The 26,766-nt window shown below is 46.1% G+C and overlaps 1 protein-coding gene across 3 annotated transcripts in view; it reads left to right on the top strand.

Moving 5' to 3' along the window:
• Positions 1-7,948: 7,948 nt before the first annotated feature.
• The window catches only part of MCTP2 (multiple C2 and transmembrane domain containing 2), a 167,087-nt gene continuing 148,269 nt past the window's right edge, over positions 7,949-26,766 (top strand). The window contains exon 1 of one of the 3 annotated variants that reach the window (XM_044279440.1): positions 7,949-8,078. Coding sequence is in view for 1 of the 3 variants with exons in the window: in XM_044279443.1 (XP_044135378.1) it covers positions 8,056-8,078 (23 nt within the window). In the remaining 2 variants the exon portion in view is untranslated. Of the gene's footprint in view, positions 8,079-14,711; positions 14,735-26,766 lie in introns of those variants that run through there. The other 2 variants (XM_044279443.1, XM_044279442.1) reach the window with 2 other exon arrangements.

The raw sequence follows: 26,766 nt of genomic DNA, 5'->3' as shown, positions 1-26,766 counted from the left end.
AGTTTACATGGCCGGTGCCCGTGTATTGCAGACCGTACCACAGCCATATGGTCATCTGAATGAGCCATAGTACCAAAACCCAAAAATCCATGGTATAATTGTGAATTTTTATTTCAATTTTACCACATAAAAAATACAGTACATACAGTACACCCCATAAAGATACAGTAAATAAAATTGTGCCATTAAAGATACAACTTGTTGCACAAAAAAATATAAACCCTCATATGGCTATGTGAACTGAAAATTTAAAAAGTCAGGGCAGGGAAGAAGAAAAAATTTTAGCAAAGTCCTTACAAGGTTAATATGATGTTCATTTTTATTTAATTGTTTTGCTTATTTACTTTTATATGTAAAATAGGAAAAATATGGTGATTAGAATTTCCATTCTTTTTGTTTTATGATTATATTTTTTGAAACTTTATTTTTTAGTTTCTTAGGGGATTTGAACATGCAATCATTAGATCGCATATACTAAAGACTGTAATAGTTTACTACTGAAGTTTATGGCAAAATAGAATCTGTAGGGCTTAACAGGAGCTTTACTATGGCTCCTGGGTGCCACAGCAACCAAACAGCTCCCATGATTTTTCATGGGGGGGCTGTTCGGACATAGGAAGTCTGTTCGGGCATGCTGGGAGTTGTAGTTTTGCAACAGCTGGAGGGCCGCAGTTTGAGGATGCCTGTTCTAGATACTTGATGACCTACCTTCGGGATATGTTGTCAAAATCAGATTGGTGGAGAATCTGATGCCCAGCACCTCCACTGAACAGCTGTTTGCATCAGTCACAGACGACAGAATAAAACGTGAGGCATGGAGTCAGAAGCAGAAGGCTCTGTTCACTGTGTAGAGGCCATGCCGGTCTACTGCAGCTCACCTCCCATTAAAGTGAGTGGCATTGTATACTTCTGTCTTTAGACATGGAGGGCCTGTATACGGGTAAGGTAAGTACAGTATTTGACTGCGTAGCTTGCCACATTGCACTTTACACATCTCGTGCACTTACAGATGGATCAATAAATCTCTGAAGTGCCGGAGGTTAGCCATCACTGTCCTAGTGGGTCCAGCTGCCAGGCTTGCTGTCTCTGCAGGCTGCGACCTCTGCCTCTCCAGCTCTTAAAGGGCCAGCGTACATGCACACAATTCTTCACCAGCCAATGATTGGCAACCCTGGGATACTTAAAGGGACACTGACAGGCCCAATTAGCATATTTAGGTATATATATGTCAGTACAGGTCTTCTAAAGTCTATTAAAATCATCTAAGTAGCCCCCCTGTCCACCTTATAAATACCGAAATATAAAGTTTTATAACCTGCCTGTCTCCTCACCAATCTGCCCAAGGGGCGGCGTTTCATGTCAAAATGCGCCCAGCCAGCCGCTCCCAACTGCCGTTCTGAAGCCCCGCCCAGCTCATCAATATTCACTTAGCTGGGTGGCGGCTACAACTCTCCTGACTCAAGTGCCCGGCGCATGCGCATAAGGCCTCATGCACACGACCGTTTTTTTTTTAAGGTCCGCAAAAACGGGGTCCGTAGGTCCGTGATCCGTGACCGTTTTTTAGTCCGTGGGTCTTCCTTGTTTTTTAGAGGATCCACGGACATGAAAAATGAAAAAAAAATCTAAGTCAAGTTTGCCATTGAAATGATAGTAAAAAACGGACACGGATCACGGACACGGATGACAATCTTGTGTGCATCTGTGATTTTTCACGGACCCATTGACTTGAATGGGTCCGTGAACCGTTGGCTGTGAAAAAAATAGGACAGGTCATATTTTTTTCACAGGCCAGGAAACACGGATCACGGATGCGGCTGCCAAACGGTGCATTTTCCGATTTTTCCACTGACCCATTGAAAGTCAATGGGTCAGTGAAAAAAAACGGAAAATGGCACAACGGCCACGGATGCACACAACGGTCGTGTGCATGAGGCCTAAAGCAGAGGCTGCAGCGCTCTGTACGCAGACGCGATGTGACCCCGGCCGGGCGCATGCGCTGAAGATTGGACGGAGGACGTGCCCAGAGGATTGAATGGGCCATGCGCAGGATCGTGAGTCGGGAGAGTTGTAGCCGCCGCCCAGCAAAGTGAATATTGATGAGCTGGGCGGGGCTTCAGAACAGAAGTTGGGAGCGGCTGGCTGGGCGCATTTTGACATGAAACGCCGCCCCTTGGGCAGATTGGTTACCGGACAAGCAGGTTATAAAACTTTATATTTCGGTATTTATAAGGTGGACAGGTGGGCTACTTAGATGATTTTAATAGACTTTAGAAGACCTGTACTGACATATATATACCTAAATATGCTAATTGGGCCTGTCAGTGTCCCTTTAAGGACCCTTCCCCTGTGTAATAGTGCCTGAGCAATAAGGTTTTTAGTCTGCTAGGTAGGGTAATAGCGTGCTTTACCTTGTCTGCCTGTTTACAGGATTCTGACCCCCCTCTACCTGACCTCCATATTTACCCTTCGCTGCCTGTCTTCACCTCGGACTGTTTTACCATTTAAGCAAGTACCTCGCCTGTCCTGACCTTGGCCCTTAAATACGATTCAGTCTTCCTCTTGATGCTCTGCATCAGTGTACGTGACTCTCATGGGTCAGCTGACAATAATACAGAGACGACTCTGAGAGGAGGCTGCCTGGTGGCTTCCCATGCAGTTAAGTCCTGATCTCTGTATTTTCACCCTTGGACTTTGTTCAGACTAGGCCTTTTTCATCAGTCCTTGGTGCTTTGAAACAGTGTCTCTGGACCCTGTGGGTCAGCTGTCAACTACACCAGGACTACTCCAGGAGGTAGTGGCTTGGTTGGTTCTCTGCCGCGAAGTCCAGATCCCTGTACAGGGGTTAAAGGGTGAATACCAAGGAACTGCTAGGAGAATGAGCTTAAAGGGACACTGACAGGCCCAATAACCATAATTAGCTGTACATATCCACAGGTCTTCTAATGTGCATTCAAAACATATAAGTATCCCCCCTGTCCACATTATGAATACAGTTAACTCACGTTTTATAACCTGAACTAATCGCTGTTCTTTCTGCCCAAGGGGCGGGGTTTCAGCTTCTCTTGCGCCCAGCCAGCATCAGCCCAACCTCCGTTTTTCAAGCGCCGCCCAGCTCATCAATATTCACTTAGCTGGGCGGCTTCTGCAGTCCCCGACCTTCCGAGATCCGGCGCATGCCCAATAGAAATCTATGGGTGCCAAGCGCTTTCTACGTTGGGCTGATGCTGGCTGGGCGCAAGAGAAGCTGAAACCCCGCCCCTTGGGCAGAAAGAACAGCGATTACTTCAGGTAATAAAACGTGAGTTAACTGTATTCATAATGTGGACAGGGGGGATACTTATATGTTTTGAATGCACATTAGAAGACCTGTGCATGGATATGTACAGCTAATTATGGTTATTGGGCCTGTCAGTGTCCCTTTAAGTTTATCCCAAAGTCAAACTAGTTAGTGGGGCACAATTGGATCACACCCACTGCCCGTTACATGTATAGGAGTGAAAAGATGAAAACCAGGGAGCAGCTAGGATAACGTCCTTAGGTTTTTTCCTAAGCCAAATCCATTGGCTGGCATGGTGGTTCCACGACCACTGTCCCTAACAGAAAGCGAGGGGACATGGCTTAAATATTGTGGTTTTATCAACTGCCTTTAAAAACATTAGTCCAGATTTTAGAATCCTAAAGATGGCATATGTTTAGACAGGCTGTCCAGACATACACCAGATTTATTACAAGGGCTCAGGCTGGATGATAAATGTGATGCAGGGAGAAACACTTTTCTGACTCTATAGCGGCCATTGGTCAGCTTACTTTGGGGAATATTTTTCGGCCACTTTTTTACACAGATTTGTGGCACAGGCGCATTAGTAAATCTGGGCCATTATTTCCTGAAGGAACCTAAAGCAAACATAGAAAAGACACTAAGAAGCTGTAGAGTTTCCTGTTCACAGGGACACCAAGGGGGTTAACGGTTTACAAGGACTAGCACCGCTATATTCCACAGCACAATGGGATTTATTTAGAAAAATTAAGCAAAGAAAATTGTAGGTGTTGACCATAGCAGCCAACTGGGTCACTATTACGGAGCAGTTTATATGGACTGGTTAGGCTGTTGGAGAGATGCAGCAGTGCTGAGTTTGTTAGTTGGTAGACTTTGTTGTGCTGCAGGTAAACCATGTAGACAATAGGGTTAAAAAAAATGAAAAAAATAATAATAATGTAATTTTATACCTGAACTTACTCTCCAATAAAGTGAAAATCTACCTGCAGTGGAGCCTGGGGGATGGAGCAGAAGATTAAAAGTTAGTAAAATACAACATTTATTGTTTTCATATTTCTTACAAGTTAACTATCTTTTTCAAAAATGATCTTAAGGCCCCTTTCACAGGAGCGAGTTTTCCGTGCGGATGCGATGCTTGGAGTGAACGCATAGCACTCACACTGAATCCTGGCCTGTTCATTTCAATGGCTCTGTGCACATGAGCGTTTTTTCACACATCATTTCTGTGTTAAGTGAGAATTGCAGCATGTTCTATAGGCTACATGCACATGACCGTTATGTTTTTTTTGCGGATGGCGTCCGTGTGCGTTCCGCAATTTGCGGAATGGCACAGACAGCCTTTAATATAACTCCATATTCCTGTTCGCAAAGCGCGGACAAGAATAGGAAAGGTTAGATTTTTTTGCTGGGCCACGGAACGGAGCAACAGATGCGGACAGCACACGGTGTGCTGTCCGCATCTTTTGCAGCCCCATTAAAGTGAATGGGTCCGCATCCGAGCTGCAAAAACTGTGGCTAGGATGCGAACCAAAACAACGTCCGTGTGCATGAGGCCATATACTGCGTTTTTCACGCAGCCCTGAGCCCCATAGAAGTGAATGGGGCTTCAGTAAAAAATGCATTGCATCCGCAAGCAAGTGCGGATGCAATGCATTTTTTACTGATGGTTGCTATGAGATGTTTGTAAACCTTCATTTTTTTTGCACACGCGTGAAAAACACATCAAAACTGATTACACCGACGGGGAAACACTGAATGCAAATGCAGACCAAACTGACTGAACTTGCATCCTGAGTCAATCCGTATCGTTTGCGTGAAAGAGGCCTAAAGGGGTAATCTGGGAATACATGATTTCTAACAGGTCTCCCTTAGGCCTCATTTACACGGGCGTCGCATGTGAGGGCCGGTTAGGATGCGAGCGCATCGTGGGAAAATCGTGCGATTTTGCCTGCGAGTAGGGTGAGTTTTGTATGCGACTGCGTTGCGTTCTTCATTTTTTTCCGCGCGAGTGCAATGCATTTTGCACACACGTGAGAAAAAAATTTATGGGGTTCCCAGACCCAAACCCGGACTTCTTCACTGAAGTTCAGGTTTGGGTTAGGTATTCTGTAGATTTTAATATTTTCCCTTATAACATGGTTATAAGGGAAAATAATATCATTCTTAATACAGAATGCTAAGTAAATTAGGGATGAAGGGGTTAAAAAAATTAAACTCACTTCATCCACTTGTTCGCGCAGCCCGGCTCGTCTTCTTTCTTCTTTGAGGACCTGGGAGAAAAGGACCTTTGGTGACGTCACTGAGCTCATTACATGATCCATGACCATGGTGATGGACCATGTGATGAGCGCAGTGACATCACCAAAGGTCCTTTTCTCCCAGGTCCTCAAAGAAGAAGAAAGAAGACGAGCCGGGCTGCGCGAACAAGTGGATGAAGTGAGTTTAATTTTTTTAACCCCTCCATCCCTAATTTACTTAGCATTCTGTATTAAGAATGCTATTATCTTCCCCTATAACCATGTTATAAGGGAAAATTATAAAGATCGGGTCCCCATCCCGATCGTCTCCTAGCAACTATGAGTGAAAATCGCACCGCATCTGCACTTGCTTGCTGAATGCTTGCAATTTTCACGCAGCCCCATTCACTTCTATGTGGCCTGCGTTGCGTGAAAAACGCACAATATAGAGCTTGCTGCGATTTTCATGCAACGCTCATGTACACAGCCCCATTAAAGTGAATGGGTCCAGATTCAGTGCGGGTGCAATGCGTTCACCTCACGTATTGCACCCGTGCAAAATTCTCCCCCGTGTGAAAGGGGCCTTAGTGTTTAGTGAACTTGTGTTTTCAAGTTCGGCGTACAAGGTTTGGGTTATCTAAGAATTCTGTTATGGATTCCGCTACCACGGACCATAACTAATGGTCCGTGGTAGCGGAATCCATAACAGAATTGTTAGATAACCCAAACCTTGTACGTCGAACTTGAAAACACAAGTTCACTCAACACTAGTCTCCCTCACTGAAAGGATCATACCTGCTCCGCACTGGTTCCTGTGTCGCCATCTTCCGGTCCAGGGTAGGCATAGTCACCTGCTCCCCTCCAGCCAATCAAAGGCTTAGACAGAGATGCGTTCACAAGGCTACCTGCGGTGCGGCTTTGCATGTAGAAAACCTGCACCAAAATCACATTTAAAAAAATGCAAGTTTATGTTAACAACCCACGGAAGTCTATGGAGAAAACCACGATACCTAAGTTACAGATTGGGGCTTTGCGGATTTTAAAATTCCCACAACGGGTCAATTTCCATGTGTAAAAAACAAAGTGTACATGAGATTTGGCAGATTTCACTGACTTTGCTGGTACTGTACTACTCTGCCATAGAGGAAAACCGTGCATAAGGGCTCTTTCACACAAACTTATTTTGCGTTCCGTATACGGGCCGTTTTCTGCATTCTGCATACGGTCTGTATACGGAACCATTCATATGCTGTCCGCATCCGTTACTCCGTTTCGTGGCCCCGCAAAAATTATGAGTCCTGTCCTATTCTTGTCCGTTTTGCTGACAAGAATAGGCATTTCTACAATGGGCCTCCTGTTCCGTTCCGCAAATTGCGAAAGGCACATGGGCGGCATCCGGTTTTTGCGGATCTGCAAATTGTGGACCGAGCCCTTATCCGCATGGTGTGCAGGTAGCCCAAAGGGAGAGATTTATCATGACCCCCACTTCTACACCTAAATATCCCTCGCGCCACTAGATGACCACTAGATGATGGGCTCAATTTACGATGAAGTATACGCCATAAACTAAAAGCATCATCCACCATCTGTGAGTCCAGTATGAAGTCTATGCCAGCTTGTGGAGTAAACGATGATAAATCTGACAGGGCCGATGACCCCACCCATGCTACGCTCCCCTTTCTGAATATGGGGTGGGGGGGGGGGGGGGGATGATGCCATTTATGCCAGTTACAAAACTGAGATTAGCACCTTTTTTATGCCAGTTTCCTGTTGTAGGAGGATGATAACGCTCATTAATTAAAAGTCGTGTGGCGTAAAATAGTAGCAAAGTATTGTCCCATGGGCGTTTTTACGTCAAATATGGCAGATGGACGGGATAGGGGTGGCGTTGAAACAAAAAAACGACACCAGCCAGACAGGTGCACAGACTGCCAGATATGCACCTAATTTCTGACGAGGCAGACGCTGCATACTACTGCAACACAGGGGGGGCACCTGAGACCGACGTAAAAAGCCATCTTAGTAACTGACCCCCAGTGGGTTGCCCTCTAGAAGAGGCGCTGCCCATGGGACCACCATGAATCTTTATATTACTAGAGACTGGCATTTCAGGGGTGCATGGCTCCTAATAAACTTGTGCCATCTTTCTGTTGGCCCTGTGGCAGCAATGACATGTCACCAGTCAGGAGCTCTAGCGGGTGTAATGGGAGCCGAACGGTCCATGGCGATTATACAGGGTCATGTAGGGTAATGCTCGGGAGCGGATAAACCCGTGCATGGGGCCTGGCCAGGCGGTTCCGGTAGGAGCTGAGCCGCCCGCACTCCGGCCACTCCTCCTCTCTCTTGCCAGGAAGAGCACCTGGGCGGGCGGCCATGTCCCGCACCCCGCCCTGCCTGACAGGTTGGCCGCCTCCCCATAAGGGGCTGGTTATGGCTGAGGAGGAAGTCAGGGCAGGAGGTGGAGTGTCCCGTCTGCGAACACACGGTCCCCGCTCATAGACGGCAGCAGCGATAATAACAGTGAGGAGCCGGCCCCGGGAGATGAGCACCGGCCACCGGCACAGGTGAGAGGGCGGCGGGCGCGAGACTGAGGGGGGAGCGTGCTGACTGGAAACTTTCTGCAGTCATCCCAATGTGTGATATGTGTGTGTGATATATGTAGTGTATGATGTGTATCTTCTATGCATAGTAATGTCTGTGTATGGACACTATTATAGGTTTGTGTGTAGTTTATTATGTGCTTGTGCATATAGTAGAAACACTATACTGTATGTGTATGTGTATGTATATGTTACACACACTATGTTTTATATTTCTTTAGTTCATCTCTGAATTTGTTTTATGAACTAAGTCCTGTGGAGTTTTTATTTATTTATTTATTTTTTTTGGGGGGCGGGCGATGTCCCTTTCTGGGTTCGCTGTAAGGACAGCCACATGATGAATTGTTAACTTTGATTAAATCCTCCTCATGAGAATTGATGTGATGGTTGCTCCATATGTCATATCAATGATCTTCAAGCTGTGGCTCTCTTGCGAAACTACAACTCCCAGCATGCTCTGCCAGGTGCAGCAGCCCCTACGAGGCTTTCCCAGCAGGTAGGTGGCGAGGTGTCTGGGGCGATCTCTCCGCCGTTCAGTGTGGATTTAACGTGTTCCTTTTGAGGATTACCAGGAGTCCTATCGGCATGTTGAAAAGCATCCATGTATGAAGCCCCCCATAATGACTATGGGGTCCCAATGTGCTGTATGGAGTAGTTTTCGGATTGTTTTTGTTCATTGCACCTGGTCCTGGGTCACTATGGCAAAAAAAAAAGTCAGTCCACAGGTTCTGAAAGTCTGTTTGGAGATATTCCAGGATGTTTTGTCCATTTAGATTCCCGAGTCAGCCTGACGGCATAGTATGTAATGTGCGTGCCGGTGTGACACATGGAGAAGACGCGCTCCTTCTGCGTACAGTAGTTATTATGTGTCACAGGACGGTAATCTGCTCGGAGGATAATGTGATACGGCCGCATTCATCATCTGCCAGGGTTGTCGTACCTGTCGTGCTGATCACTGCTCATAAAGAACAGATCTGCCTTATCGTCCTCCTGATGAGTCCGCGCTCTTCATGTATGTACCAGATCACCAGCGGTCATAGCAGGTCCAGGACTCGTCTAGTTCCCTGCAAGGAGCAAAGCCCCCACCGGGTCGAAAAACACAAGGGTTATGTCACAAATGCACCGCTGTGAAGGAGGACACCTGAGCAGAGTACAGAGAAAGCTTTGACAACCGGGTGTGCAGCGACCGGGCCGCAGGGGCAATATGTGAGTGTTGCTGTGCTGATGGGGGTAGTAGTAGTTTTACTCACGGTTAACAGAGCTCACAGGGCCGGCGTGCAGTGAAGGGAAGGACAGCGCCAGTTCCTTTGTGGCACACTCTGGTATCCAGGGATTCCTGCCTGATGGTGGTTGAGGTGTCCTTGGTGGGAATGGGGTTTTATGTGCCTTGGAGGCAGGGTCCCTGGAGTTCGTGACGCCAGCACCGTTAGGTGCAAAAGAAGGTGGTAGAAACGATGAGGAGTCAATGGTAACAATGGAACTGTTACTTGATCATTTGTCTCAGGATAGTCAGTACAGTTCATTTAGATAGCAAAAGTAATAATTCAATTATTAGTTCAGCTGTAATCCGTATAACAGGCTTGGCAATTGTAACTTGAGGAGTTCTCCTCTTTATATCTGTCTAGACTTTGTCCACACTCTACCACACCGGTACTGGTTATAATAACTTCTTTTTACTTGTAATTAGCAATCCACAGGGCGGTCTCCCTAACGGCAGCAAAACCCTCTGCTCCATTATTTGTACAGGATGCTTCCATAAACTCAGGTCCACAATGTCCATAGAGGCATGTGGTAATAGACAACTTTGCGCCTAGACGTCCGTCTGTGTCCAGGTGCTTTTAAGCTTCTCCCGGTCAACTGGTGCTGTGGAGTCCATAAGCTAATGCTGCTTCTACCTCCACTAGACTTGCTCTATATCCATACATTGACTCGCTGGTCTGTGCTAGGTAGCTGTAAGAAATTTGTCCATACTCCCTCAGGCTGATCAGGGCCAAGGGGTTAAAGGGGCAGCTACATATTGGACTTTTCCTGTTCAACTCCTCACCCATAACATCCTTTCTTCCTCCTGTTCTACACACGCACACCCTCGGATTTATAAATGTGGTGCCAGCACCACCTAGGGGTGAATGGATGTAATGACACACTAACAGCCTGTTATGAGGAATTACAGCTATATACAGAAATACATTTGCTATACATATGCCCAAAGTTATACAGGGGCCCACTACCAATACTGCATTCCCCCCTGCTTTAAGATAAGCCGTCCTCAGCGTTTGACTTGCTGGACACTGTTGATCTCTACACCGTCACCTGAAAATATAAGACATGCGCTGCACACCTATACATCTCCTAATTCAACATTGCATAATAATATTAAGGCACTTCAGTAGGTTCAGATAAGCAAAAGAGTTAGCATGGCACTACACATTATTAAAATATCGCTTATACACATTTTCTTGGTTCTCATGACAAAAATGGGCGTTGCTCTTATAATAGGGCAATACAGTCCATGATAGTGTCCTCTGAGACAAAGTCCATCCCCGATTTGGGGTATAAATACTTATCAATAACTGGTTAAAGTGCAAAGTCTCTGACTTATGAAAACCTGTGCATTGCATAGGATAAAACACAGAAGAATGTCCTTCTGGGCACTAGACTTAAAAACATTGCAGTAAACCTTTGGTTTAGAGTCCCGGGAAACCTGAGAAGAGGGTAAAAAGGGATAAAAATTGTGTAAATAGGATATTATTATTATTTTTTTGTATGGTTGGAGTCCAGCAGGGGGATCCACTTGAAGTACAGTGGGCTCTGAGGTGGCCTGCGGAACTGCCACTGAAATGCCAGAAAGAACGAGGAAGAGTCCTACTTAATTAAGGGGTTCCCCTCCCCAACTCCATACAGTATTTTCCCTAAAATTAGGGTTGTACAGTAGTGGCCAGCCGGCCTACTCACAGGTATGGATCTTCCTCTGACGGGACATCCATCTCCAGGGGACTCCCAGAATCTGTTTCCTCAGAGGAAAGCTCTGGACGGTACTCCCTTTTCTGAAGGGTCATTACAGAAGCGAGCTCCAGCCCACTAAAATTGATGCTGCTTTCCCAGCTGAGGCTGGGGGAGTCAATGCTTTAGGCTTTAGCACACAAGGAGACGCAGATGCTGGCTCATCTGACGGTGGTCTACGAGGATGTTCAGGCGTCTCCTGACATGGTTGGATAGTGAGCTGCCGCAGGAGCCATACACATTGCCCCACGGTGTCCCTTAGGCCTCTTTCACACAGGTGTTGCAGGAAAAAGTGCGGGTGCGTTACGGGAACATGCACGATTTTTCAGCGCGAGTGCAAAACATTGTAATGCGTTTGGCACGCGTGTGAGAAAAATCAGCATGTTTGGTACCCGAACTTTTTCACAGAAGTTCGGGCTTGGGATCTGTGTTCTGTAGATTGTATTATTTTCCCTTATAAAATGATTATAAGGGAAAATAATAGTATTCTGAATACAGAATGCAGTACAATAGCGCTGGAGGGGTTAATTTTTTTTTTTTTTTTTTTTTTTTTTTTTTTTGAATTTACCTTAATCCACTTGCTCGCGCAGCCTGGCTTCTCTTCTTTGCTATGTACAGGAAAAGGACCCTGTGGTGACGTCACTCCGGTCATCACATGGTCCATCACATGATCTTTTACCATGGTGATGGATCATGTGATGCCCGGAGTGACGTCACCACAGGTCCTTTTCCTATACACAGCAAAGAAGAGAAGCCGGGCTGCGCGAGCAAGTGGATTAAGGTGAGTTAAATTTTTTATTTTTTTAACCCCTCCAGCGCTATTGTACTATGCATTCTGTATTCAGAATGCTATTATTTTCCCTTATAACCATGTTATAAGGGAAAATAATAAAGATCGGGTCCCGATACTGATACCCAATAAGGAATTATGAATCGTAGGCGCAAACCAGATACCTATTTGTGTCCTGTGGCCACGATGTACGTGCCCATGGTCTTTGCTTAATGGGACGAGGTCAGGGAAGGGAGATATCCATATCTCCCCATAGAAACCACATAATGGTACCAGGTTTGGACTCTACTTGTAGCCGGAACCCAGGCAGGTCCGTTGGTCCCAGAACCATCTCCCTGTGACCCTTTGGTCTGGAGCTATGAACCCTAAAGGGTTTTGTGGGTCATTTGCTGCCAGCCCAGTAGAGGGGGGGGGGACCCCTCCCTGAGGCCGGGAGGCGAGAGGCCGGCTATAGGTTAAAAGGCTGGTGCCAGCATGCGGCCGTGTCTTTCTCTGAAGAAGGGTCACATCTTAGATCCCTGGGCGCTGCTCTCCATGTCTGTATGCTTAGTTTAGATTTATTTTTTTTTATTGTAGTGAAAGGTCCTCTTTAAATAGTGAGGCGTGTATACCTTTCTTCCATGGACGGAGGTTCATATGTAGAGAAAACGTAGTTCAATGTGATATGCAAATGACTCAACAAGTGCCCAGTGGGTGGTCCAAAGCAGAAGTTATCAATGAATTACTAGCAGTCTGCAGTAAGCATACAGGGGGGTTGTAACCAGTTGGGGTGATAGACTCGCTATCCAATCAGTCCTGCCATTTTCAGACTCTGCAGGTACACCCCCCCCCCCCCTCCCCCAACTGGTTACTAACCCTATTTACCCTTACTGAAGGCTACTAGCAATTAATTCATAACTTCTAGCTGAAATAATAAAGAAATGGCATAACATAGAATCATAAGAATAGATGCTCCAGAATTGTTATTACATGTGGAACGTATGAAGCTATTAAAACAGACATGTCAGGAGCGGTGGCAGGTCCTCTTTAATGGTACACACTCAGATTGGGTCACTGTCACTAGTGGAGTACCTCAGGGGTCAGTATTGGGCCCTATTCTCTTCAATATATTTATTAATGATCTTGTGGAAGGCTTGCACAGTAAAATATAAATTTTTGCAGATTACACTAAACTGTGTAAAATAGTATACGGCTACAGAGGTATCTGGATAGATTGGAGGCTTGGGCAGATAAGTGGCAGATGAGGTTTTAACACTGACAAATGTAAGGTTATGCACATGCGAAGGAATAATGCAAGTCACCCGTACATACTAAATGGTAAAACACTGGGTAACACTGACATGGAAAAGGACTTAGGAATTTCGGTGAACAGCAAACTAAGCAGTAAAAACCAGTGTCAGGCAGCTGCTGCCAAGGCCAATAAGATAATGGGTTGCATCAAAAGGGGCATAGATGCCTGTGATGAGAACATGGTCCTGCCACTTTACAAATCACTAGTCAGACCACACATGGAGTACTGTGTACAGTTCTGGGCTCCTGTAAACAAGGCAGACATAGCAGAGCTGGAGAGGGTCCAGAGGAGGGCAACTAAAGTAATAACTGGAATGTATTAGGGTTATTCACTTTATAAAAAAGACGACTGAGGGGAGATCTAATAACTATGTATAACAATATCAGGGGTCAATACAGATATCTCTCCCATCATCTATACATTCCCAGAACTGTGACGAGGGGACATCCTCTGCGTCTGGAGGAAAGAAGGTTTGTACACAAACATAGAAGAGGATTCTTTACGGTAAGAGCAGTGAGACTATGGAACTCTCTGCCTGAGGAGGTGGTGATGGGGAGTACAATAAAGGAATTCAAGAGGGGCCTGGATGTATTTCTGGAGTGTAATAATATTATAGGCTATAGCTACTAGAGATTGGTTGATAATCCAGAGAGTTAATTCTGATTGCCTGATTGGAGTCGGGAAGACATTCCCTCCCTCTAAAATGAAGGAAATTCGCTTGTACCTCTCAGGGTTTTTTGCCTTCCTCTGGATTAACTTGAAGGATAACAGGCCGAACTGGATGGATTATTTTATTTATTTTTTTCAGCCGTACAAATGGTTACTCTGTTACTATATGTAAAGAAAGCAAAGGGACGACTACTGTAGGTTTTTTTTTTTTTTTTTTTTTTTTTTTTCCTTGCCTGTTTTTTGGACTAGGCACAGATAATTCCTGCAAATTCAAATCTGCTAAATCACACCACATCTTTGTATAATGTATACTAAAATCTAGGTGCACTCAAATGTGGGCAAGTGTCTTTTACCCAGATAGGGTGTCATTTATTGCAGCATGGATAACCACGGGACTAATATCCGATCTGTTGGATGAGAAATCTCTAAGATCACCCGCTAGCCTAAGAAACCATTCCCTGCAATAATCTGTGCTTCGTCTGGATTTGTAACCAGTATCGACTGCAGCATCTTTATGTAAAATCCATCTTTCTACATCCTTTTATAACATATGGAGTATTGGTGAGGCTGAAGCTGTGTGCGGGGAATTCCCACCTCCATCTGGCAGATGATGAATATTTAATGCTTTGTAGAAAGAAGGATTTCCCCGATTCTGCGCGGCCTCCGGTGCCGGCGAGGATTTACTTCCCGGTCTCTGGATGTCTGAGTCACTATGTTCTATAGTTAGCTTCTGTCCCACCTGCCCTGACCGAGGCCGCGGCATGTACTGTGCTCCAGCCTGGGATTTGTGTCACAGCTGGCTCTGCAGATCTTATGAAGTGCTACTTTCCATCACTATCGTCCTCCTGGAAACGTGTGCAAAGACTTTAAGTAAATATGACGATGTGATGACTTGTTCTGCTGTATAAATATTTGATTGTGCATTGGTTTTGTAAACCTTTTAGAAGATGGGTTTGATAAACACATGCCGTGAGTGTTTGCGTGGCCGAGCCTCCCTCCGTGCGGCAAGAAATCCAATTTCCAGTATGTGGGCATGTACAGCACTTGGCTAGCTGGCAGCATCTGTATCTAGGTTCTATCTAGCATTTCTCTTCTCTAACAAGGTATGGAAGTAATGTAAATTCAGGCTTTGGTGGAGTAGTACACTTGACACTATACTCTGCTGCTCACAGGATAGGTATTGCCCCGTAGTAATATGTAGACCTGCTTGTAAGTCCTGAACCTAAATGTTCTTGGCTCTTGTGTGATAAAGGGTCGCTAACATTCAAAAAAAAAATGTTTGATATGTCATAGAAACTTATCAAATGTTTGAATCTGTTCTGAGCAACAAGACTTCCCACCAATGCCTAGAACGAGGGGAGAAAAGTGTGTACATATCGTGCCTTCTCTCCTCGCTGCATGAGATGTGCTCCATCTTGATTCCGTCCTCGGCGGCAAGGAGAGAGGGTGTGATATGTGCTCGCTTCTCTCCCCTCATTCTAGAGATCGGTGAGGGTCTAAAAATGAGTGATTCTTTAAGCCATTGTCTCTGCCTCTCTTCTAAAAGACAGACAATATACTGTGCTTTAGTCCTCCTCACATTCTAGGACAGGTTGCTTTTGGTCATTTTAAATAATTCCCGGACAATCTTACAGTCTTAAAGGGGTTATCCGAGCCTGTAAATGCCCCTCACACTGATTCTACTTGCCTGGCTCACCGCTCCTGATCCCCGCACGGCCGCCGCTGCTTCTCCTCGTACGTGGATGAAAACATCCGGTGATTGGGTCTAGCCTCCCTAGCTGTGCGGGGACCAGGAGCGCACACCGGGAGCCAGGTAAGTAGAATCAGTGTGAGGGGCCCAGGCATATGGGGGGCATTTCCAGGCTTGGATAACCTCTTTAAGATTGAAGCATAGCATATTGTCTGACTTTTAGAGCGACAAAAACAATGGCATAAAGGGCCACTAAGTTTTTCAAAAAACTTTTGATGTTTCATGATATGTTGTTCATAAGGTGGTCTCTCACATTAGATAATAGTAGGTTGACAATGATTTTGCTGAAGCAGTCATGCACATGTTTGTCCATATTGGCCATTATAGGCGTCTTGTGTCCCTTTTTCTCCACTGGGTGGATTTTAAGGTAAGCATACTGCCATGTAGAGGGACCCTGAAGCATAACCTTAACTTTCTTAAATCCGGTTGTCTAATCCTGAGAAATGCTTAATTTTATTTGTATACTAGCTGAAGGCCCCGTCTTCGCTCGGGTATATTTAATCTATTTCATTTAATGTTTGTGTGTCGTTAAAGGATATCAACACTATCCACTATAACAGTGACCTCCACAGCCCCCCCCCCCCCGTCCCTTTAAAATTGGACCTCCACAGCAGCCCACCCCCTTAACTTTGACCTTTACAGCAGCCTTCCCCTTTAACAGTGACTTTCAGAGCATACCACCCCCTTGACAGTGACCTCCACAGGGGCCTGCCCCCTTAAAGGGAGTCTGTCACCACATTTTAGCATGTTAGACCGTTAAAATAGGGTTATGTGATCCACCCAGAACATAAAAACGGTACCTTTGTTGTAGAAAATGGACTTTTCTTTTTGCCGAAAATGAACTTATAAGATTATGTTCTGAGCCCTCTTAAGTGCCCAGGGCGGTCTCTCAATCCTCGGAGCCCCAGGCAGGCACCTACTAAACGGCTCATAACCCCGCCCTCCGTGCGCCTCTGCCCGCCCGTTTACTCCCCTCCCCTGTCCTTTTCCACTGCGGCTGTGCAGTCCAAATCGTAGCGGGCGCATGCGCAGTAGGTATTGCGATGCCCTGCCAGGAGCGGGCATCGCATTGCGCATGTGCCAAATTTCGTGGTTGTAAATGTGACTGTCAGGAATATGGATTAATATTTACTGTCAGCCATGTCCTCACACCCACCATTTGCTGAAAGATGGCAGAGGAAATCAAGCTCCACAGGGAGATATCCGTATCTCCCCACAGAAACCAACTGTACCATGTTTGGACTCTAGTTGTAGCCGGGACCCAGGCGGATCAATTGGGCCTGGAACCATCTTCCTGCGACATTCTGGTCTGGGGTTTTGAGCCCTAAGGCCCCATGCACACGGCCGTGTTTCACAGCCGTGTGCGGGCCGTGGAACCGCGGCCTGGATCCCTCCTGAGAGCAGGAGCGCATGGCGTCACTGGTTGCTATGACGCCGTGCGCTCCCTGCTGCCGGCACAGTACAGTAATACACTGGTATAGATCATACCAGTGTACTACTGTATTGCGGCGGCAGCAGGGAGCGCACGGCGTCATAGCAACCAGTGACGCCGTGCGCTCCTGCTCTCAGGAGGGATCCAGGCCGCGGTTCCACGGCCCGCACACGGCTGTGAAACACGGCCGTGTGCATGGGGCCTAAGGGTTTTATGGGTCATTTGCTGCCAGCACCAGAGTAGGAGGGGTGGACCCCACCCATAAGCGGGAAGGGGAGCGGCCGGCTACAGGTCATAAGCCCAGGCAAGCAGTCTTTCTCTGAAAGGGGGTCACATCTTGCAAATGTGTTTGGAGAGACCTGGAAACCACTGACCTCACCGCCCCCCCACGTGACTGCAGCTAAGGACTTTTCCACCATCATAGAACTTTCAACTACCCGGTAACTGAATTTTGCTCTGCTTAACCCTGTTGTACCTATATCGCCTGTATCTGTAACCTTAGACCACTGTATATATTCTCGGTGTATATTGTGTTTATATCTAGTGAGCCCTTAAGGTGATTAAACATATAATTTAATCTTGTGCTGTCTTGTATCTCGATCACGAATCTCCACGACAGTGTTTTGGCCTAGTTATAAGCTACCGCGGGTTGGTTTCTCACCCTATATAAGCCCGTTAGCGAACCGGGCTTATATCAAACAAGAAGCTGGTGGCAGATACCCGGGCTGAGACAGTGGCAGTGAAAAGGCTCTCTCAGCTTGTTGCCTCTCTGTGCCCTTGTGGAGAGGAGTTGTCCGTGTAAACCAGGGCTCGACAAATCCCAGGTCGCCATGGCGACCAGGAATTTAGTCTTGGCGCTTGGGTATTTGTCAGCCCGTTTTCAAAGGTGCCCGGGCGATGGGTGCGGAGCTGCCGTTCTGTCCGGAGGCAGCACTGTTTGAAACAGCTCCGTCACAGCACACAGACAATAGCAGAGCCGCTGGCAGCAGGGAGGGGAGGGACTCGGGAGGAGTGTAATCTGATCCTAGAGTGGAAGCTGCTTCTGCCAGCCCCAACCCTCCCCGCCCACCAACCAATCAGAGCTGGGGCAAGGCAAGCACTAGCAGCTCTGAGTCACTGACACAAGTACAGGGAGTCTAAGAAAGAATCGATTGAGTCTCAGGGTAAAAGAATCTAAAGATCTGACTTGGTTAGAGACTCATTCGATTCTTTGAGTTAAAAGAGCCGTGAGTCAGACACTAGAACAGTTTACACTGAGGCTGATGCTTTTGTTGCAGCAGTGATAAGATTAAGGGACAGGAGCAGAGAGATAAGAGAAGTGACAGGACAGAGTTCAGATTACAGTTTGAATTGACCCTTTAGGATCAAATTGGCTTCTCAAGGAGATATATATGTTAAAGGCATCCCTAGTCTCATTCAGTAGCTATATAACTAAGGGTACTTTTTCACACTTGCGGCAGGACGGATCCGGCAGGCTGTTCACCCTGTCGGATCCGTCCTTCTGCTGTTTCGCCGGACCACCGCTCCGTCCCCATTGACTATAATGGGGGCGGAGCTCCGGCGCAGCACGGCAGTGCATGGTGAAAGGCCGACGGAGCTCCGTCCGCCAGAGTCCGGCGGCCTCTCACCGCGAACTGCCGTGCTGCGCCGGAGCTCCACCCCTGTCCCCATTATAGTCAATAGGGTCCGGGGACGAAGCGGTGGTATATGTAACATGGTATACAGCATTGTGGGGGGGGGGGGAGCACTATGGGGGCATCTACTGGGGTCTTTATGACGCGGCTCTGCCTGGCACCTAACTTCTTTTAGCTGGCTCCTAGATTCCAAGGAAATTTGTCAAGCCCTGGTGTAAACTGTACCAAGCTGACCTTAACTGCTCCTCTGGAGGGCGTAACGTCGCGCTTTGGTAACCCGTGACCATACTGAGTCTCGTGAGCTTGACGTAGGCAACGTCAAGCGGGCACGAGGTGTGGCATTCGTCACAGTGACGGTGCAGATTCCTTTTAGAGGACACACACACACTCAGCTTTATATATTAGATAATATGCAAATTGGGTGCACCATCGCTCTTTCCCTTCTTGTTGGTTGATGGTCACTGGTAGTGATTATGCAGGGGAAGCCAGGTGCACAAAATAGCCCATCCAGTTGCATGCAGCAATTTTAGTCCTGCCAAATCCCGGCATTTCTGCCCTGGAGTGTCCGGATCTCCTGCGGATCCCATTATAGTCTGTAGGGTCCAGCGGGCAGATCGCACCATCTGGCTATGCTGGATCCAGAGAACTCTGATAAGCGGTTATTCTGCCTGAACACTACTGTGAAACTAGCCTTATTAAGGGGTTCCTTCAAGGTTTTACTCATTTTGATGGAAACCGATGTGCTGTGAAAAGTAAAGAGTTTGACTAAATGCTAGTGAACGTAAATGTGAATATTGTTAGCAGAACTACCGGGGCGATCATTGTTGGAATTATTAGGGCAGTTGTTCTGAAGTGTCTATTACATGTGATGTTTACTATATGATGGATCCAGGATCCTGTATTATCTTTCTGTGACACATTTTGAGATATTTGATTCTACAATGTTATCTATAAATTTCTGTATGGCTGTACATTTTGTTGGTAACCAGCTGTCCCAGTATATGGTGACTAGTCACGCCCCTTGTTAGAATAATGGCTGTAAGAGCAAAAAATACATTGAGGATAATATTTCGTTTTTAGTAAATGAGGAAATGCCCCATTGACCTTCCTTTAAGAGCTGTCAAATCCTGGAATTCCTTCTTTCTGGAAAAGTCAGCCTGTTCACAGACGTAATTTCTGGGAAAACCATTCAGAACTGTGGATTCTTAGTCTTTCAGCAGTCCCCTCCTTATCCTTCCAGACTGTGCTAACAAAATTGGTAGCTGGTAGCGAAACCCGGGTCGGGCAGAGATGCACAGAAAAACTTTTTATATGTGATGTGACAAGAAATGGTCTTGTAAGTACAATAAAAGCACGGTGAACCTGTCTGTTTGTGGGTCTGTACTATATTTATGTCCTTTTGAAGGAAGAAAAGGTTTCTGTTGCCGGTCAGTTCAGGGATCGAGGAAATCGAAAGCCAGGAATAAGGAGAGACGGCTCCAGGAGAGTGACTGCTTGTGAACATTCCTCTAGGGGAAAAACAATTAGCGCGGACCCATACCTATGCGTTTTTAGTTGAATCTTATAGGAGTGCGGGCCTACTCTTGTTTCTGGGACTGCAGCTGTGAGAAAGTTTAAAGACCTGCACACTAAATTGTGGTGAATGAGGAAAATTGTCATGGTTTGTAGATGTGTTGATTCCTGCCATTTACATGCACATGGTCTTTTAAATCATTTGAATATAGTTCACGTACGTCTAAAGGGGTCATCCCACAAAAATATTTATGATTAAATATAGCTCGCTATATACAGGCACATCTCAATAAATTAGAATATCATTGAAAAGTTAAAGAGTAACTAAACTTTTATAATCCTTTTTAATATGTTGTCCCTAATCCCCTAAATAAAATTTCAGTTCTCTTAGCTTAGCGGAGCAGGCACAGGCAGGAGCCCACTCCGCTCAGCTAATCCTGGCATATCACATGGATACAGGGTACTCATGTACTATGCCAGGAGTTAGTAATTGTCCGGGGAGCACGGGCAGGAGCAGCAGTGTGCGTTCCTGCCCGTACTCCCTGCACTGCCGCTGCCTGTTCATAAAATTAGTACACCGCTAAGCTGTCAGCGGTATAGGGAGAACCGAGTTTTAAGCACACACTGAATGGTGCGCTTTAGGGATGTAAAAAAAACTAAATTAATAAAGTATATTACAGGGCTCCAGATAGCGACCAAAATGGTTGCAAATGTGACCTAGAATTGCTAAATGGCGACAAGACTTTGTAGTCTTGTCGCCATTTGCGCCTAAACCTCTATCGCTTTCACATTACTGACATGGCAAGAGCTGCCTGTCAGCACGTGCCATGTTCTCAACAGCACAGGGGAGAAGGAGGCAGTCCCCCCCCCCCCCCTGTACTGCTGCTGCCGCCACCAATGGGCTGAGAGCAGGAAGGAGGAGGGGAGGGGCTATGACCACTGCGCCACCAATGAATATCGTTTATGCTTAATACAAACGCAGGCTGCGGGTGCCGGATATATCCCATACCCGGCACCCAGCCTCTATGTCTGCACGCTGCGATCCGCCGCTGTTAACCCCTCAGTTGCGGCATCTGAGGGGTTAACAGCGGCGGATTGCAGCGTGCAGTCAGAGGCTGGGTGCCGGGTATGGGATATGTCCGACACCCGCAGCCTGCGTTTGTATTAAAGAGGATCTTTTCATTACAATAAAAAAAATCTAAACTAAGTATGCTTACATGGAGAGCGGCGCCCAGGGATCTCCCTGCACTTACTATTATCCCTGGGCGCCGCTCTGTTCTTCTGGTATAGGCTTCGGTATCTTCAGATTTTTGGCTCAACTGGGAGGAGCTTGCTCTTGTTCTCCTGGGCGTCTCCTTTTCCCAGGCTGGGAGAAAAAGAACTCTCAGGCTATGAGCTGAGCACTGCGGTTGGCCAGCACTCCAGCCTGGGAGAAGGAGACTCCCAGGAGAACAAGAGCAGGCTCCTCCCGGTTGAGCCGAAAATCTGAAGATACCGGAGCCTATATTATCATTGGTGGCAGTTCCGATTGGAGCCCCAGCAGTGTAAGCCTAGGGCTCCGATCGGTTACCATGGCAGCCAGGACGCTATTGAAGCCCTGGCTGCCATAGTCAGATCTATGCTGCTGTGTGCACAAAACACAGGGCAGCAGGGACAGTGTGATGTCCTATTCACCCTGATGGAGATCTGTCAGGGTGAATAGGACAAGGGATGAAAAGACCCCAGGTTCTAGCCCCCTAAGGGATAAATAGGTATTAAATAAAAAGGTGTAAAAAAATAAAATAAAAAATTATATTAATATTAAGTTTAAATTACCCCCTTGCCCAATTTTTCATATAAAATATATGAACAATAAAAAAATTACATGTCGCCACGCCCGAAAAAGTGTGAACGATTAAAATATTTAAAAATATCTCGTGACGTGTGTGTTGTGTGTGTGTGTTTTTTTTTTTTTTTTTTGTCTGGAGCCCTGTATTAGAAATTTTTTTTATTTAGGGGATTAGCGACAACATATTAAAAATGATTATAAAAGTTTAGTTTCTTCTTAATTATTTCATTCAATTAAAAACGTTAAATTCCAATATTATATAGATTTATTACACACAGAGTGATCTATTTCCAACTTTTAAAACTCTGTATCTCAGAAAATTAGAATATTGTGAAAAAATTCAATATTGTAGACTCATGGTGTCACACTCTCTCAGCCAATCAACACAAAACACTCGCAAAGGTTTCCTAAGCCTTTAAGTGGTGCCTCAGTCTGGTTCAGTAGGATGTATCTGTATTTTTCGACCCATAAGACGCATTTACCCCCCAAAAGTGGGGGGAAAATATCCCTGCGTCTTATGGGGTGAATACGAATGAGCGTCTTGATTAAGCCCCGTTCATTTAATAACCACGGTTATGACTGTGCTTGATGTCCGGCAAACTTGCCTGACCTAAAACCATAGAGAATCTGTGGGGGATTGTCAAGAGGACAATACGACACCAGACCCAACCATCCAGATAAGCTGAAGGTCGCTATCAAAGCAACCTGGGCTTCCATAACACCTCAGCAGTGCCACAGGCCGATCTCCTCCATGCCACGCTGCATTGATGCAGTAATTCCTGCGAAAGGAGGCCAGACCAAGTATTGAGTGAATATACTGGACATACTTTTCAGTAGTCCAGGATTTCTGTATTCTTTTTTTAATTAGCCTTATATAACCAAATTTTCTGAGATGCTGACTTTTTGGTTCTCATTCCCTGTAATCCATAATCATCATTAAAAGAAATAAACTCTTGAAACAGATCACTGTGTGTAATGAATCCATGTAATTTGAAAGTTTCACTTTTTGAATTGAATCGCTGAAGTAAATTAACTTTTTCGATGATATTCTAATTTATTGAGATGCACCTGGAAAGTGTGTTGTTTTTATTTTTTAATTTTAATTTTTATAAAAAATGTGTATGGCGGAAATCTGGTCCTTAAACATGGCACCCGATCACAAGCTGAGCAGGCGCCATATCCGCTGGTGTCTGCTGACACCTGGCGCTAATGTCTTTGATCAGACGTTTAAACCCTCAGATGCTGTGGTCAATGGTGACCATGGCATCTGAGCAGCTTTTCGCCAGAGCGCTGCGTAGGGAAGATGAGGGGAGCCGTTCATTTGTGGTCGTGGTAGTGTTGAACCGGCCAGAGTGATATTCATATGGAGCCCTGCTTGTGGCAAATATGGGGCAAATGCAGGGCAGCACGGTGGCTGTGTGGTGAGCACTGTAGTAGGGGGAAAAAATGGCTGATTTGCACACTCCGAAATATCAATTAAAAAACTACAGATTGTGCCACAAAAAATGAGCCCTCAAACTTCTCCATAAACATAACTAAATGTGGTATTGGTGTAATTGTACTGAACCACAAAAAGGAAGAGAACAGGTCGGTTTTACTGCAAAGGGAATGCTCTAAAAATTAAATCCGTAAAACTATGGAATTGCGTTCCCCACCCCCACCCCACCCCATTTGCAATATTATTTCCAGCTACATCGTATGCAATATTAAATGGTGCCATTAGAAAGTACAACTTGTCCTGCAAAAAACAAACCCCCATATGTGAATGGTAAAAATAAAACCTAAAAGTAGGAGATGTTTCTTGGTCGGTTCAGATCACTTTTCAGCAGTCCTCTTATTACAGGCAGGATTAAAATGGCAGATGCTACACGGTACAATTCACATTGCTTCTCAGCATCGTTCATAGTAAACGGCACCAAAATCTACATACTGTGTACATTTTGATCAAAATGCATAAGCCCACTTACCATTTTTAAGTTTGCCTCTGAGTGGATACCTACTGTACTGATACCCCTTGGCGACAGCTACAGCACCGTGCCAGCAGGCGGCATGACCCAGCAGGCCAACCGCAACCCTGCTGTCGGACTAGGCACTCTGGCACTGGGCCAGACTAACCCCAAAAAACTGGGTCCACAGGTGATTGTCAAACCTCATCCACTGTCACGAGGGTATCGAGAACCACGCCTGACTCCGTTATACCCGGGGTCAGGAAGTCGCAACGGTTGGCTGCACGCTCTATTTAAGATAGGGCTGTTTTCCTTATGGTAGCTTTCTGGGTTTGCTTTGCAAACCCTTTTGGCTCACTCAGGGATCCGTAGCTCCTTCTCCTCAGCTGTTCCTTGTCCAGCACTCCCAAACCTCCTTATATTCCTCTCTCACACTTCTCTGGTTGCCAGAGATAGAGCTTCCTGCCTGGACATCTATTCTGACCCACTGGAAGCTGTGTTGCTGTGTTCTCGGATGGTTGTTTCAGAAGGCTACCCTCCGGATCCCTGTTGGACCTTTGTGGACTGCTGTGGTCACCCACCTGGGTGTTTGTATTTGTCTGTCCTCTCCCTGGTGTTTCCCTCTTAGTGCAGTGGTGCGGACTAGCGATCCCACCGGCCCGTTCACTATCTAGGGCTCATTTCAGGGAAAGCCAGGGTTTAGGCACGTGATCGCCGCACGGGTGAGGAACCCGTCTAGGGACGTCAGGGCAGTCAGGTGCCAGCCGCAAGGTGAGTTAGGGGTCACCACCTTTCCCTCTCCCTTGGGCAGGGCTTTCCCTGTTTTCCTCCCTGTGTGTGACGCCGGTCATTACATCCACTCCTTGCTTGTACAATGACCTCTGCACAGGTCACATGCCTAGATAAGGCTACTTTCACATTAGTGTATTTTGTGGCTGCAAAAAACGCTTCCGTTACAATAATGCAACCGCATGCATCTGTCATGAACTGATCCGGTTGTATTATGTCTTCTATAGCCGGGACGGATCCGTTTTCATTGACTTACATTGTGTGCCAGGACGGTCCGCACCACATCGCATACAGAAAAATGCTGCTTGCAACCAAACGGAACGGAATGCATTTTGGTGCATTCCGTTCCGTTCAGTGTTATCCCCATTGACAATGAATAGGGACAAAACTGAAGCGTTTTCTTCATATATTGAGATCCGATGACTGATCTGAATAGCGGAATTGAAAACGCTGATGTGAAAGGAGCCTAACTCTCCCATAGAAGTCAATAATGTCCACTCCTGACCATTATGGCCGCCGCAAAGCATATCTCAAAATGCTGTTAACAGCTCCGTTAAGATGGCCGTCTCCATGTTCAGGAAGTGGGATTAAAAAATCAGAAATGAAAAACCGCATTTAAAAAAGATGCCGCTATCTGGGGTTCTAGATGACACATTCCTTGTTAGGAGATTGGGACAGGCTTGCTGTAATTACACTTGCTCAGCCCTAATGGAGTCTGTAGAGTCTTCAGACGTGTCCTGGTCCGACAGAAAAAACTGTGGAAATGTGACAAAATTTGTAAGTCTCCAAAATAGAGCCTCTGCCACAGATGTGAAGCTACAAATATTAAAATGACACACAGTGTTCACCGTGATAAAATGAGCCACGTGTGACATCTACAGTGTTCTCTGGAAATGAAAAATTTCTGCAAAAAGTCTGCTAGTTGTGACCCTACCCTAATCCACATGAAGGGGGCATTTTCATTTAGTGATGTTTTGCACACCATGTTTTTGGGGCTTAAATGCTGTAGCCAGATGTTTTTAATAGCAAATCTATACACAATGCATTTTGAGTTGTGCCGTTTTGTCAAAATGCAACATGCTGGCAAGGCCGTTTCTATAGCAGGGCGAGGGGTGCGTCCGCACGGGGCGTATGTCTCAAGCAAGAAGAGGGGGGGCGCTGTCGACATCTATTTACAGGCTAAGCTAAAAGTGCCACTGCGCTCTGCTACGGCGGATCGCGCTTATCTCTGGCTCAGGCTGCCCTGTTAACAAGCTGTGAGGGGCAGGGCCTGGCAGAAGCTTGTCAGTAACGCCCAGTGCGCTGTGCGAGGTGATGTCGCAGCGCTGCTGCGTGCGTCTGTTACTTTAGGCGGAGCAGAAGAGTGCGGCAGGTGCCATTTTCTTAGTCTCTCTCTGCTCACTCACTGGCACAGAATCCAGGGTCAGAGTCAGCCTCTTATCCTCCACCAGCAGTCAGGAAGTGGCACTAGCCCATGCCCCAGGTTAGGTACAGACAGTCAAAGGTATTATTTGAGACTGAGTATAATTATAATTTGTATGTACAGTTACAGTGCTGAGCATAATTGTACATATGTACTAATGTACTATGCAACTGTATGAGATATAAAAAAAAAAAAAAAAAAATATATATATATATATATATATATATATATATATATATATATATATATATAAAATATATTTTTATCTGAGGTTCCTGCCCTCGTGAGATGGGAACCGGCTATTTTGTGTGTCGCGGCAGCTAGTTCTCCCTGACAGTTTTTTTAGTGTGGCTGAAAAGCCTATCCGGGCCGGTTCTTATTGGGAGCAGCCAAAGAGCAGGGTGGGTGGCTGTTCCACACGTCCAGGCCAGGTTTGGGGCTGGTGTTTAAAAACCCAGCCAGCAGCTCAGCTGGGTGTGGAATGATCCTCCAGGTGATAGTGGAGCTGTGGAATCTCTGTATTGGGATCTGAGGCTGTGTCTCTGTGTGAGGCTTGTAGCTGGATGTTGCTGCGTATTAAACGGTTAC

Source organism: Bufo gargarizans, chromosome 2, assembly GCF_014858855.1.
Source record: "Bufo gargarizans isolate SCDJY-AF-19 chromosome 2, ASM1485885v1, whole genome shotgun sequence".
NCBI lineage: Eukaryota > Metazoa > Chordata > Amphibia > Anura > Bufonidae > Bufo > Bufo gargarizans.
This window is presented reverse-complemented; position numbering and strand designations above follow the sequence as displayed.